This window comes from Balaenoptera acutorostrata, chromosome 9 (genome assembly GCF_949987535.1).
Source record: "Balaenoptera acutorostrata chromosome 9, mBalAcu1.1, whole genome shotgun sequence".
NCBI lineage: Eukaryota > Metazoa > Chordata > Mammalia > Artiodactyla > Balaenopteridae > Balaenoptera > Balaenoptera acutorostrata.
In genome coordinates, this window is record NC_080072.1 from 45,102,994 (window position 1) to 45,118,594 (window position 15,601).

At 44.9% G+C, this 15,601-nt stretch overlaps 1 protein-coding gene across 7 annotated transcripts in view; it reads right to left on the minus strand.

The window, feature by feature from the left end:
• The window catches only part of MICAL2 (microtubule associated monooxygenase, calponin and LIM domain containing 2), a 237,624-nt gene that overhangs the window by 69,975 nt on the left and 152,048 nt on the right, over positions 1–15,601 (minus strand). For all 7 annotated transcript variants that reach the window (XM_057552292.1, XM_057552287.1, XM_057552286.1 and 4 more), the window contains 2 exons: positions 15,389–15,576; positions 10,357–10,431 (listed from right to left, as the gene is read on the minus strand). In XM_057552292.1, coding sequence (XP_057408275.1) covers positions 10,357–10,431; positions 15,389–15,576 — 263 coding nt within the window. The remainder of the gene's footprint in view (positions 1–10,356; positions 10,432–15,388; positions 15,577–15,601) is intronic.

A 15,601-nucleotide genomic window follows, 5' to 3' on the forward strand; every position in this document is an offset into this window, starting at 1 on the left:
TGCCTGTCACCCGAACCCCCTTCTCAGCCCCCAATTAGATGGTTCGAGCCTAAAAAGGCAAAAGTTGTGAGTCAGTTGTTGCCTTGCTTCCTGTCCTCTGCTTGCCAAATTCCTGCTGAATTCCTTCTCCTCCTCTTCCTCGCCCCCTCATTCTCCTCTCTCTGCCACCTCCTGAATCAAACTCCTGAACTTGTCCCAAAGTCCCCTCAGCTCCACAGACTGCCTTTTTGTTCCCCCGAGGAGCGATCCGGGAACCCTCCGACACAGAGCCAGGACACCTTGGGAGCCAAGCTGATAGGAAAGCCTTGGGGTTCTCAAGGTCATGACGTGGGAGCTGCCCCCCTCTTCTGTGTCTACTCCCCAACCCCACCCAGCAAGTGGGATCTCTCTCCACACATGATCCTCAAGACTGTCTTCAGGATAGAAATTGGGGGCAGGGGGCTTGAGGAGATGGGGGAAGCAAAACACCTGCCATTCAAGCCACTGCCTGGGAGGTGGGCAGTGCCTAGGAACGGAAGGGGAGGCCAGAGCCCAGCTGACAGGTGATGGGAAATCTCACCCACCTGAGGCCTTTGGTTTCCCTCAGAGGATGGTAAAGGGGAGCCTGGGACCCCACCCCTTTCCCACCCACACCAGCCGCCTGACACGGTGCGTTACGTAACCCCTCAGTTTCCTCATCTGAAAAATGGGAACACTAGTGCTGTTTCATGGGGAAGCTAAAGAAATAAAATGGGATAAAAAGAGGTGCCCAGTGCAAAGCACAAAGTAAACGCCACATGCTAGCTAAATATTAATTCCATCCCCTTCCCTTCCTCCCATGCACATGAGTGGTGTCCTATAAAGGCACTGCTGAACCGCTGACCTGTTCCGGGGGGGTAGGAGGGGCTGCACATCCATCCTGGCCAGGATTTCTCTAACTCACGGCCCAGAGGCTTGGTTCTCATTGACCAACTCAGGTCCTTCTCGCCCTTTCTTGTTTTGCTTGAAACCTCAGCATGGTCCAGCCAGGTGTGCCCTGCCCTCTGCAGGAGCCTCAGTCCTGGGTGCCACCGGCCCTTCCAGTCCCATTGTGCAAAGGAGGTTGATGAACAGATCAGGGTCTGGATCACAGCTCTTCCCATATCCCTCCTGGGTCAGCTGCCTCTTCTCTGGGCCCTCTTGCAATGGAGGCCTTTCCCTTGATCCTAGAGGTCATTCTGGTGAGTATGGTCAGCTGGGTGAGGGCGCTAAGGGCAGGCACAAAGCCCCCTCCATCCTCTTGCCTGGGGCTGGGGCCAGAGCCAGCCTTAACAAGGCAGTGAAGGAATAGAGGAGATCGTGTGCCCCAAGCGCTGCTCCCTCCCACAGGACCAGCCTTGCCCAATGGGTTTCCTTTTGGGCAAAATGAAGATGACCAAAAAGATGGCTCTGAGGATTTTCACAAAGACTGGGATTCCAGGGTGCAGCTCCCCAGAATTTGGAGCTTAGGCAATACTCAAATCCTCCCAAAGTCTTGGAACGCCCTCTAGGGGCTGCAGCCTGCTCAGGTCTAACCCATGTTCTCTATTTGTTCCTGCACTGAGTTCAACTCAGTTCAGCCGGCTTGGTCCCTGGTTCTTTAGTCCGTTTATTCGTTCGTTCGTTCATTCATTCATTCATCCACTTATTCGTTCATTCTGCAAGCAAGCAAGGACCGGGAGCCTCTTCTGCACCAGGCCCATGCTAGGCACTAAGCCCATAGAAATGATTCAAACTCAAGGCCTGCCCTCAAACCAGCTTTTACATGCACTTGAGAACCCACGCCTGATACTCCTGGGATAACTAAAGACACAGCTGAGAAACCACGCCGCTGGTTAGCAGTTGCCTCTCTCCTGTGCCTCCTCCAGCACCCACACCCTGCTGTGAGGGTCCCCCGCCAGACTCCCTGCTCTCACCCCAGATCAGGAACTTCTTGAGGGCGGGGCCGGGCCCCTCGCACTGGTGGCACTCAGTAAAGTCGGCTGGAAGCGCTGGATGGAATCTGCACCCGAATGGACCCATCCATAGAAGCAGAATTCCCGTGACTGGGGAGGGGCCGAGGTGGGGAGTAAATGAGACGCGTGGGAAAGGCCTGCCCCAGGCCTTCGGTAAACGGTGATTCCCTCCTTCCCCTCGCCTTCGCTGCCTGGGACCCCAGAATGGTTCAAGAGTCATTTTAGGTTGTCCCCAGGTGCAGTGGCCGACTCAGGTGTGCCCTGGTCCTGTTCCAGAAGTGCCCATCGTCCCAGCCTGGCCCGAGTCAAAGGGGCCGCAGGTCTATGGGTTGCAGAGAATGACTCACTGGCCACGAGTCAGCGTTGACTCAGAAGGCAGGAGTCAACTAAATTAGCACGCTATTCCATCTCCAGTGTTTCTTTTAAGAAGGCTTCATCTAACCCCAGGTTTTCCTGGGTCCACCTCTCCTACAGCAAGGTCCGGAGAGGGAGCACGGGGGCAGGAGGAGGTGGAAGGCAGCGATGGACTTGGGATCAGATGCAGAGCCCCTGCCCCCTCTCAGGGTTGGAGAGGGAATCTCTGCTCTGTAACTGGGGCAGCGCCAGGAACGCGCTGGCCCTGGGACGCTGCGCAACCGGGCACGCGGTCACTGCGCCCCCTAGTGGGAGTCCACTGCCTTGGCACCCGCTGCGGGCCCTGGTCCTCACCCACCTGCTCTTCCCTGGGCTGCGGGACCATAACTTGCTAAGAAAAAGGAGCAGGGCAGTGTGTATTTGTGTGTTTGTGTATGTGCATGTGTGCGTGCGTGTGTGTGTGTGTCTTTGGAATCCTTCACTGCTTTGCCCACTACTGCACGAAGTCAAGCTGATGCCCCCAGCCCAACTCCAGTGTACTGAATCAAAACGTATAGAGGGAGATTAACCAAGATGGCGGAGTAGAAGGACGTGCTCTCACTCCCTCTTGCGAGAGCACCAGAATCACAACTGGCTGCTGGACAATCATTGACAGGAAGACCCTGGACTTCACCAAGGAGGACACCCCACGTCCAAGGACAGAGGAGAAGCCACAGTGAGACGGTAGGAGGGGCGCAATCAGAGTAAAATCAAATCCCATAACTGCTGGGTGGGTGACTCACAGACTGGCGAACACTTATACCACAGAAGTCCACCCACTGGAGTGAAGGTTCTGAGCCCCACCTCAGGCTTCCCAACCTGGGGGTCCGGCAAAGGGAGGAGGAATTCCTAGAGAATCAGACTTTGAAGTCTAGTGGGAATTGATTGCAGGACTGTGACAGGACTGGGGGAAACAGAGACCCCACTCTTGGAGGGCACACACAAAGTAATGTGTGCATCGGGACCCAGGGGAAGGAGCAGTGACCCTGGGGGAGACTGAACCAGACGTACCTGCTGGTGTTGGGGGGTCTCCTGCAGAGGCGAGTGGTGGCTCTGTTTCACCGTGGGGATAAGGACACTGGCAGCAGAGGTCCTGGGAAGTTCTCCTTGGCGTGAGCCCTCCCAGAGTCTGCCATTAACCCCACCAAAGAGCACGGGTAGGCTCCAGTGTTGGGTTGCCTCAGGCAAAACAACCAACAGGGAGGGAACCCAGCCCCACCCATCAACAGTCAAGTGGATTAAGGTTTTACTGGGCTCTGATCGCCACAGCAACAGGGAGGGAACCCAGCCCCACCCATCAACAGTCAAGTGGATTAAGGTTTTACTGAGCTCTGACCGCCACAGCAACAGTCAGCTCTACCCACCACCAGAGCCTCCCATCAAGCCTCTTAGATAGCCTCAACCACCAGAGGGCAGACAACAGAAGCAAGAAAAACTACAATCCTGCAGCCTGTGGACCAAAACCCACAGTTACAGAAAGACAGAGAAGATGAAAAGGCAGAGGGCTATGTACCAGATGAAGGAACAAGAAAAAACCCCAGAAAAACAACTAAATGAAGTGGAGATAGGCAACCTTCCAGAAAAAGAATTCAGAATAATGATAGTGAAGATGATCCAGGACCTCGGAATAAGAATGGAGGCAAAGATTGAGAAGATGCAAGAAATGATTAACAAAGACCTAGAAGAATTAAAGAACAAACAAACAGAGATGACCAATACAATAACTGAAATGAAAACTACACTAGAAGGAATCAATAGCAGAATAACTGAGGCAGAAGAACGGATAAGTGACCTGGAAGACAGAATGGTGGAATTCACTGCTGCGGAACAGACTAAAGAAAAAAGAATAAAAAGAAATGAAGACAGCCTAAGAGACCTCTGGGACAACATTAAACGCAACAACATTCGCATTATAGGGGTCCCAGAAGGAGAAGAGAGAGAGAAAGGACCAGAGAAAATATTTGAAGAGATTATAGTCGAAAACTTCCCTAACATGGGAAAGGAAATAGCCACCCAAGTCCAGGAAGCGCAGAGAGTCCCATACAGAATAAACCCAAGGAGAAACACGCCGAGACACATAGTAATCAAAGTGGCAAAAATTAAAGACAAAGAAAAATTATTGAAAGCAGCAAGGGAAAAACGACAAATAACATACAAGGGAACCCCCATAAGGTTAACAGCTGATTTCTCAGCAGAAACTCTGCAAGCCAGAAGGGAGTGGCATGCAATACTTAAAGTGATGAAAGGGAAGAACCTACAACCAAGATTACTCTACCCAGCAAGGATCTCATTTAGATTTGATGGAGAAATCAAAAGCTTTACAGACAAGCAAAAGCTAAGAGAATTCAGCACCACCAAACCAGCTCTACAACAAATGCTAAAGGAACTTCTCTAAGTGGGAAACACAAGAGAAGAAAAGGACCTACAAAAACAAACCCAAAACAATTAAGAAAATGGTCATAGGAACATACATATCGATAATTACCTTAAACGTGAATGGATTAAATGCCCCAACCAAAAGACATAGACTGGCTGAATGGATACAAAAACAAGACCCATATATATGCTGTCTACAAGAGACCCACTTCAGACCTAGGGACACATACAGACTGAAAGTGAGGGGATGGAAAAAGATATTCCATGCAAATGGAAATCAAAAGAAAGCTGGAGTAGCTATACTCATATCAGATAAAATAGACTTTAAAATAAAGAATGTTACAAGAGACAAGGAAGGACACTACATAATGATCCAGGGATCAATCCAAGAAGAAGATATAACAATTATAAATATATATGCACCCAACATAGGAGCACCTCAATACATAAGGCAACTGCTAACAGCTATAAAAGAGGAAATCGACAGTAACACAATAATAGTGGGGGACTTTAACACCTCACTTACACCAATGGACAGATCATCCAAAATGAAAATAAATAAGGAAACACAAGCTTTAAATGACACAATAGACCAGATAGATTTAATTGATATATATAGGACATTCCATCCAAAAACGGCAGATTACACGTTCTTCTCAAGTGCACACGGAACATTCTCCAGGATAGATCACATCTTGGGTCACAAATCAAGCCTCAGTAAATTTAAGAAAATTGAAATCATATCAAGCATCTTTTCTGACCACAACGCTATGAGATTAGAAATGAATTACAGGGAAAAAAACGTAAAAAAGACAAACACATGGAGGCTAAACAATACGTTACTAAATAACCAAGAGATCACTGAAGAAATCAAACAGGAAATAAAAAAATACCTAGAGACAAATGACAATGAAAACACGACGACCCAAAACCTATGGGATGCAGCAAAAGCGGTTCTAAGAGGGAAGTTTATAGCTATACAAGCCTACCTAAAGAAACAAGAAAAATCTCAAGTAAACAATCTAACTTTACACCTAAAGAAACTAGAGAAAGAAGAACAAACAAAACCCAAAGTTAGCAGAAGGAAAGAAATCATAAAGATCAGAGCAGAAATAAATGAAATAGAAACAAAGAAAACAATAGCAAAGATCAATAAAACTAAAAGTTGGTTCTTTGAGAAGATAAACAAAATTGATAAGCCATTAGCCAGACTCATCAAGAAAAAGAGGGAGAGGACTCAAATCAATAAAATCAGAAATGAAAAAGGAGAAGTTACAACAGACACCGCAGAAATACAAAACATCCTAAGAGACTACTACAAGCAACTTTATGCCAATAAAATGGACAACCTGGAAGAAATGGACAAATTCTTAGAAAGGTATAACCTTCCAAGACTGAATCAGGAAGAAACAGAAAATATCAACAGACCAATCACAAGTAATGAAATTGAAACTGTGATTAAAAACCTTCCAACAAACAAAAGTCCAGGACCAGATGGCTTCACAGGTGAATTCTATCAAACATTTAGAGAAGAGCTAACACCCATCCTTCTCAAACTCTTCCAAAAAATTGCAGAGGAAGGAACTCTCCCAAACTCATTCTATGAGGCCACCATCACCCTGATACCAAAACCAGACAAAGACACTACAAAAAAAGAAAATTACAGACCAATATCACTGATGAATATAGATGCAAAAATCCTCAACAAAATACTAGCAAACAGAATCCAACAACACATTAAAAGGATCATACACCACGATCAAGTGGGATTTATCCCAGGGATGCAAGGATTCTTCAATATACGCAAATCAATCAATGTGATACACCATATTAACAAATTGAAGAAGAAAAACCATATGATCATCTCAATAGATGCAGAAAAAGCTTTTGACAAAATTCAACACCCATTTCTGATAAAAACTCTCCAGAAAGTGGGCATAGAGGGAACCTACCTCAACATAATAAAGGCCATATATGACAAACCCACAGCAAACATCATTCTCAATGGTGAAAAACTGAAAGCATTTCCTCTAAGATCAGGAACGAGACAAGGATGTCCACTCTCACCACTATTATTCAACATAGTTCTGGAAGTCCTAGCCACGGCAATCAGAGAAGAAAAAGAAATAAAAGGAATCCAAATTGGAAAAGAAGAAGTAAAACTGTCACTGTTTGCGGATGACATGATACTATACATAGAGAATCCTAAAACTGCCATCAGAAAACTGCTAGAGCTAATTAATGAATATGGTAAAGTTGCAGGTTACAAAATTAATGCACAGAAATCTCTTGCATTCCTATACACTAATGATGAAAAATCTGAAAGAGAAATTATGGAAACACTCCCATTTACCATTGCAACAAAAAGAATAAAATACCTAGGAATAAACCTACCTAGGGAGACAAAAGACCTGTATGCAGAAAACTATAAGACACTGATGAAAGAAATTAAAGATGATACCAACAGATGGAGAGATATACCATGTTCTTGGATTGGAAGAATCAACATTGTGAAAATGAGTATACTACCCAAAGCAATCTACAGATTCAATGCAATCCCTATCAAATTACCAATGGCATTTTTTACGGAGCTAGAACAAATCATCTTAAAATTTGTATGGAGACACAAAAGACCCCGAATAGCCAAAGCAGTCTTGAGGCAAAAAAATGGAGCTGGAGGAATCAGACTCCCTGACTTCAGACTATACTACAAAGCTACAGTAATCAAGACAATATGGTACTGGCACAAAAACAGAAACATAGATCAATGGAACAAGATCGAAAGCCCAGAGATTAACCCACGCACCTATGGTCAACTAATCTATGACAAAGGAGGCAAAGATATACAATGGAGAAAAGACAGTCTCTTCAATAAGTGGTGCTGGGAAAACTGGACAGCCACATGTAAAAGAATGAAATTAGAATACTCCCTAACACCATGCACAAAAATAAACTCAAAATGGATTAGAGACCTAAATATAAGACTGGACACTATAAAACTCTTAGAGGAAAACATAGGAAGAACACTCTTTGACATAAATCACAGCAAGATCTTTTTCGATCCACCTCCTAGAGTAATGGAAATAAAAACAAAAATAAACAAGTGGGACCTAATGAAACTTCAAAGCTTTTGCACAGCAAAGGAAACCATAAACAAGACGAAAAGACAACCCTCAGAATGGGAGAAAATATTTGCAAATGAATCAACGGACAAAGGATTAATCTCCAAAATATATAAACAGCTCATTCAGCTCAATATCAAAGAAACAAACACCCCAATCCAAAAATGGGCAGAAGACCTACATAGACATTTCTCCAAAGAAGACATACAGACGGCCACGAAGCACATGAAAAGATGCTCAACATCACTAATTATTAGAGAAATGCAAATCAAAACTACAATGAGGTATCACCTCACTCCTGTTAGAATGGGCATCATCAGAAAATCTACAAACAACAAATGCTGGAGAGGGTGTGGAGAAAAGGGAACCCTCTTGCACTGTTGGTGGGAATGTAAATTGATACAGCCACTATGGAGAACAATATGGAGGTTCCTTAAAAAACTAAAAATAGAATTACCATATGACCCAGCAATCCCACTACTGGGCATATACCCAGAGAAAACCGTAATTCAAAAAGACACGTGCACCCGAATGTTCATTGCAGCACTATTTACAATAGCCAGGTCATGGAAGCAACCTAAATGCCCATCAACAGACGAATGGATAAAGAAGTTGTGGTACATATATACGATGGAATATTATTCAGCCATAAAAAGGAACGAAATTGAGTCATTTGTTGAGAAGTGGATGGATCTAGAGACTGTCATACAGAGTGAAGTAAGTCAGAAAGAGAAAAACAAATATCGTATGTTAATGCATGTATGTGGAGCGTAGAAAAATGGTACAGATGAGCCAGTTTGCAGGGCAGAAGTTGAGACACAGATGTAGAGAATGGACATATGGACACCAAGGGGGGAAAACTGCGATGAGGTGGGGATGGTGATGTGCTGAATTGGGCGATTGGGATTGACATGTATACACTGATGTGTATAAAACTGATGCCTAATAAGAACCTGCAGTATAAAAAAACAAACAAAACAACTAATACTAAACTTTCATTGGGTTATTTGTATGGAAATATGTTAATATAAATGTTTCAGACATTACATGAAATTTCTAAAAATCTTATATTTGCATTTGTATGGAAATATGTATGGAAATATGTTAATATAAATGTTTCAGACATTACATGAAATTTCTAAAAATCTTATATTTGTATTTGTATGGAAATATGTATGGAAATATGTTAATATAAATGTTTCAGACATTACATGAAATTTCTAAAAATCTTGTATTTGTATGGAAATATGTATGGAAATATGTTAATATAAATGTTTCAGACATTACATGAAATTTCTAAAAATCTTATATTTGTATTTGTATGGAAATATGTATGGAAATATGTTAATATAAATGTTTCAGACATTACATGAAATTTCTAAAAATCTTATATTTGTATTTGTATGGAAATATGTATGGAAATATGTTAATATAAATGTTTCAGACATTACAGGAAACGTCTAAAAATCTTATATGTTCTGGTATAATGTTATAAGTAATAATCCTAGTTATTACTTTAAAATGTATATCTCAGAAATAACTAATTTTCTTGTCAACTGCATTATTATGAACTTTCATCAAATCTTTAACCATGGTCATTTTTAAGTCTTTTGTCATTTACAGACAGTTCTGGGTGTACTCTGATGATTTTGCAAATATGTTCCTATAAAAGAGTTTCATCTTCAAGAAATTCATGGAAAAGACTCTGACAAGTACAGGTTTCTGGTAACTGACTGTACTGCTGAACTGAATGAATAAGCATTTTCAGAACTCTAATGAAAAACTGATGAACTCATAAAAGTGCTAACAAAAGATCAAGATGAAAAAAAAGAAATTAATTACATGGGACTGAGTGAACTGATGAGGATGAGTATAATTTTTGTGACTTTCTGTCTGAATTAAAAAAAAAAAAATCCCACAAGGACTCAGAGGCAAAGAATATACAAATCAATTTTCACTGCAAAGTAAAGGAGCTGTTACAGTGGAGGATTACTGGACTGAATGTCAATATTATGACATAGTATAAGGGTGTTTCATGTTTGGTAATTGCAATCATTGTTGCTTTTGTTGTGGTCATCCATGTACAATGCTTGGTGTCAGTCTATCTCTTGTAAAAATAAAATACAGTGTGTGTGTGTGTGGAACAAAAAAAAAAAAAAAAAAAAAAAAAAAAAAAAACGTATAGAGCCCTCAGGCCTCAGTTTCCTCATCTGTGTTTCAAGAAGATTGGAGCGGATGGTTGCTAAGGTCCCTGTCAAGTGCAATTGTAGAGTTCTAAGGCCCTGTGACTCCCGAGTGGGGAGCTGGGGAGGCGGAAGAAAACGTAGCAAATCGCTTGGAAAGTGCTTCCTCTAGAGAGCAGCGGAAATCGTCAAACAGTACATTTCTTTCCTTGCCCCTCACATCCAGGAGGCCAGTTCAGAGAGGACATGTGAGGAGTGAGAACAGCTGCCCTTGGGAATTAACCAGACAGCTCCTGCCCCCTCCCACCCCCCAGGGAGCTCATGACTCACTCGACTGGAATTTTCTTCTCCCGCTCTGGCATTTGCTGGGAGTTGGAAACTGGAAGCTGTTGGCCCTCTGCAGAACTGTGGTGGGAAAAAGAAAGAGGGAGAGAAGATGGGGAGGGAGGAAGAGTCTGTTAAACGGGTAGAATAAACAGGGAGTTTTTTCTTATGGCCCAGTTACCAAAAGTTAGTAGACTAATGGTCATAATTGACTGAGCCCCTTCCTCTCCTCAGACGGAAACTCCCTGTCCCTATAACACACACTTCCAACTTTTCATTCATTCACTCATCAAATTGTTTTGAGACCCTGCTATGGGCCAGGTACTGCCCTCTTTCAGAAAATATCTCAAATTATGAGCCATCGTTCTAACTCACCCATTGTTAATAAGCATGTGTGCATACATGTTTATATGCATACATGTATATACATATGTCCGTATATACACAAGCATATACGGCACGTTCATTTTAAGCAGAGTAGCTCTTTGGAGCTGAAGTCTCACATCAACGCCCCAAATGTGTCATAGATGAACCAGAGCTGCTCTCACTGAAGCCTGGAAGCTGCAGAAAGCTCCACCTTCTCTCTACCTTACCCCCAGAGCTCCCAAAACCCTTTGGGAACCAGTTTTAACTGAACCCCTGGACACTCCATGGCCACAACCCCTCCTCTTGGCCTGCTTCCGATGGAAACACATTTGCAGGATGCCGTGGGCTGCGTTATGAAGACCCTTTGCCCAGCTGGGCCTTGAGAATCAGCTGAGCAAAATGAACATCACAGGCAGAAGAAATGGGTCTTAGCCATTTGGGGCCTATGAGTGGGCAGTGGGATGTAAATGTACCCCGTTCCCACACTGGGCCCTCAGACCTGGCCTCAGGCTCCAGGTCTCTGTGGTGATTCCATCACGGCCAGAGAGAAAGACGGGGCAAGGCACACCTGAATGGCTCCCACACGTGGGACCACGAGGTGTGGAAGGAAAGGAAGCCCGCAGGACTGATGTGGGCGTGGAGAGTGGGTGGGGAAGCTTTGAACACAGCTGGCCCAGCCCGCCCTCTGTCTGCAGGAAGTCCTAGATTCCACTCCCCGCCAGGGCCCATAGCTGCTGTCAGCTCTCACCAGCCAGGCTGTGGAGCACAGGCCTCTACCCGACCTGGGGGCTTTCTTTCCTCAGCAGGAGATCTTTCATCTCCATAGCTCCTTGGCTCCCCTCCCTCCCTTATCAATTTGGAGAGCTTTGCTCCTGCTGTGTCTGGTCTGGCGGTTCCCCGTCCCACAGGTCTGCTGTCATAATCAAGCTCATGGGTTTGAGGGGGAGGAGCCTATGTGGATAGGTGAGGGTGCCACCTCCCTGTCTCCCCACTGCAGAATGAACAGTCTATGTACAATGTAGGGCCACTTCCCCCTGCCAAGTGCAGGTCATGGACGTTTTACATAAGGAACAAGCACAGCTGATTCCTGCAGACCAGAGTTAACCTCTTCATCACCTAATGGAGAAATTACTCAAGAAACACAGAAGAGTGCCAAAAGCTCTTATTGCTTCTCCTTGGCTCTTAACTTCATGGAATGGGACTTGTTAGAAATGGTTAAAATTCACGAGAGGTTTTCCATCATTGGTGTTTATAGGGCATCCTTACACACATTTTTACCACAATAGGAATAGAGTGGGTAGTCATGATTTGATCCAGTAATTTTGAGCAGAGTAAAGCAGGGCTGTTCCCTTCTTTTTAGTTTATAGTATATTTATTTAATGTGTTTATATTTATTTTAAGGGACTACTTTTGGAGATCTTAGTGTATGACCCTCTGCAAAAGGAGTAAGAGGGTAAGTATTGTGACATAGGATGCTGATGACATCATTTCATTGTCACACACTAACAATAAATGTCCTCCGTAGGCCATTGGACCATCCTGTTATCAAATTATTGCCAGAAAAAAAATTGATAAATACCGATTTTTCTAAATCAGAATAATCTGAGGGCAGATTTCTCTCCTAACTGTAACTGGTTTATGTCCAAGAACCCAGTGCACGAGACCAATTCGTTCAGTTGTTTTAGGCGTGCATTTTATGACTAATGCATCCAAGCAGGCCTCTAGGAAGCTGCTCTTCTGCGATTCCCAAAGCGCAGGACGTGGTCCTCCTGCCTGGAGGCATCTGGGGTGCTTCCATAAACGCAGATACTGGTCCCCACTCTAGACCCAAGGCATCTGAATCTCTGAAGGAGGGAACCTAGGAATCTGCCTCTTAAGCAGGATTTTTAGGAACCACTAAACTAGGTGTTTTAGGGGAGCATTACTGAGCATTTTCTATGGCCTCTATTACACAGGGCTCAGTTTCTGTTTTAAACCATCATGGTGGGCATGCTCTATGCTAAAGAACTTTGAGGAGGGGATAGGTTCCTTGATGAGCTGCGGCAGTCCCGGAGTCTTTTCAAAGGTGGTAAAACATATATAATATAAAAATCACCATTTTAACCACCTTTAAGTATAGAGTTGAATGGCATTAAGTACATTCACGTTGTTGTGCAAACATTAATTCCATCCATCTCCGGAACTTTTTCTTCATCCCACTGAAACTCTGTCCCCATTAAACAATAATCCCCATCCACCCTCTTCCCCCAGCCCCTAGTTACCACTTTTCTATACTTTCTGCTTCTGTGACTTTGACTATTCTGGGTGCCTCATAGAAGTGGAATCATACAATACTTGTCCTGGCTTAAGTTCACTTAGCATAATAACTTCAAGTTTCATCCATGTTGTAGCATGTGTCACAACTTCATTCCTTTTTAATGCTGAATAACATTCCATTGTGTGGATATAGCACAATTTGTTTATCCATTCACCTGTTGATGGACATTTGGGTCATTTTTCCTTTCGGCAATTGTGAAAAATGCTGTTATGAGCATGGTGTACAAACCAGGAATCTTTTTAAAGCAACATCCTGGTCTTTTTCGGCATGCCCTCGGCTAACCTCCGAGACATTTATCCAGGTGAAAATAGTGATTAACAAAGCTCCATGACACCCACAACATGATGTCAACCCTACATTATCTGGTAAAGTGATGGGACTCACCACAACCAGCAACACGAAACACAGAGTTTAGACTATGCCAGCGATTGTAACCTTACAGTGTGGTCTGCTTGGCAGTGATGGAAATCGTGATGGATAAAGACAAAACCAACAGAAGATTGCTTGAAAGTCGTGAGGTCTATTCACTTCTCTGTCTACTATGTTTCTTATTCTGGAATTAAACTGGACTGTCAAACAAAACGCTTTGGCCACACTGCCTTGATCTCTCCCCCTAACCCCATCCTCCTGGGAGAAGTGCTCTAGCTGAGTCATGTTTTGCTGTCATGCTCTCACCTGCCAGCAAAGGATGCTGCACGAAACAGCCTTGGGAAAACTATGGCTGCATTTTCTGCAGACCCCATTGTTCAAGACACGATCAAACACATCTCTCAATATCATCTATTTGACAAGAGCTGGAATATTTCCATAGGGTGAAGCATTAGGAAAAGTGGTACCGGCTCTGAGACCTGCTGCAAACCAATGTATTTTTTTCCTTGTGAACAGTCAGAAGTAATTGTCTGTTTCCATTTGAACTCTGGCTGCCAGAAAACTCAGAATCAAATTTATGATTCCACTAGAGCAACTGTTTAGGATCATGGTCTGCCTCTCTGAGGTCTATACCTCCTAAACTGGTTTTCCCTTTCATGTATATATCTTTAGGCTTTATCTTGAGGCATTATCTTTTATACATATAGACACACAATTTTGTTTTATGTCTTTCTTGTAAGTTGCCTAAAATCCCCTGACAATTGAGGAGAAAGGAGAAATGGAGGGAAGGGATGAAAGGTGGGCAGTCTTCGTATCTATAAATGAGGAGGCTGGAGCCCAGGGTGATGGAGAGGCCAGCAGTCCCCAAGACTCTGTCCACTGCCTGTGCTAAGCCTTTCTGGACAGCACCACAAATGGTACTTAGCAAATGTGTTGTAATGACAATTTGTCCTTTTTAAAAACAGCTCACATGAGAGGGTAAATCCAGAGTTTACAGGATTCTGGCCCCAGCCCTGGTCTTCCGGTGAAACCATCACTCGTAAGAACCTTTCTAGGTTCATGTGGAAGTTCTGCTCTCGGCCACCAGAGGGAAGCGCAGGACAAGTAGAGCTGTGGCTTTCCCCAGGCAGCTAAGGCCATTGGTCCTGATGATGGCAAGTTGCTATTAGCCTGTTTCTTCCCACCCACAGGTCACTAGTTGCCCTTGCCTAAATCAAAACATTCAGCTCAAGGCCCTTTATTAAAACAAGCTGGAATGCTAAAGACAACGACTTCTTTGGGTGTGGAGCACCCAGCACTGGGCCACACCACTTACTAAGCTGTGTGAGTCCTTGGGAGAACACTCAGTCCATTTGAACACCTGTAAAATGCGCTTCATGCTACTTACCTCACATGGTCATCCTGAGGATGAAATGGGACCACGTACAGGGAAAGCCCTGGCCGATACAGGTACTCAGTGATAGGGCATTTGTTATAGCGCATTCCACAAGCCGCAGGCACTGGTAGTGGCCCGGTGCTGCCCCCTGGTGGCCCCAGAGAAACTGTGCTGCTCAGAGACGTGTGTGGTCCAACAGCAGCTGAGCCCACCTCCTTTTCCCTCACGAGCTATGGAATGCCAGAGGGGCCCTCAGGGGATATTCACAGAGGATGCTGCTCCAGGAAAGAGGGTCCTGGGGCCCCTTTATCTCTGCCTGTGACACATAGCCAGCCAGCCCCCTCTGCCTCCTTCCCACTTGAGATTCCAAAGCTGCCCATGGAGAGGAGGCTGGGCCTGGGTCCAGTCCCCTCACCCCCACTTGTACCCCGGCCCCCAAAGGTCCCAGCTTCACTGCCTCTGAGTCTGAGGGCCAGGCCTACTGTCACGTGGCCCTCCATGAGGAAAAACCGTCCATGGGGGTCCCTGTCCCCCCTCCCCCCTTCCACCCCCGTGTCCCAGGATCACGCAAGCCCGTCTGTCTGTCTCGCCCAGGCAGGCCCTCTGCTCACCATGCACAGCTTCAGGCTCCTCGGGGCCACGTGGAGAGATTGCTCTGGGCAGGGCCTCCCTCAGGGAGCTGTGCTGGGCGAGGGACTTCAGGAGGGGTGAGGGTCGGGACTTCAGTCGCCGGGGTCTTTCGTCCCAGGGCTCTGCCCTGGAGGCCTCACTGCCACCACAGTCCGCCTCTTCGTCCGAGCTGGAAGGAGGAAGGAAAGAGCAGG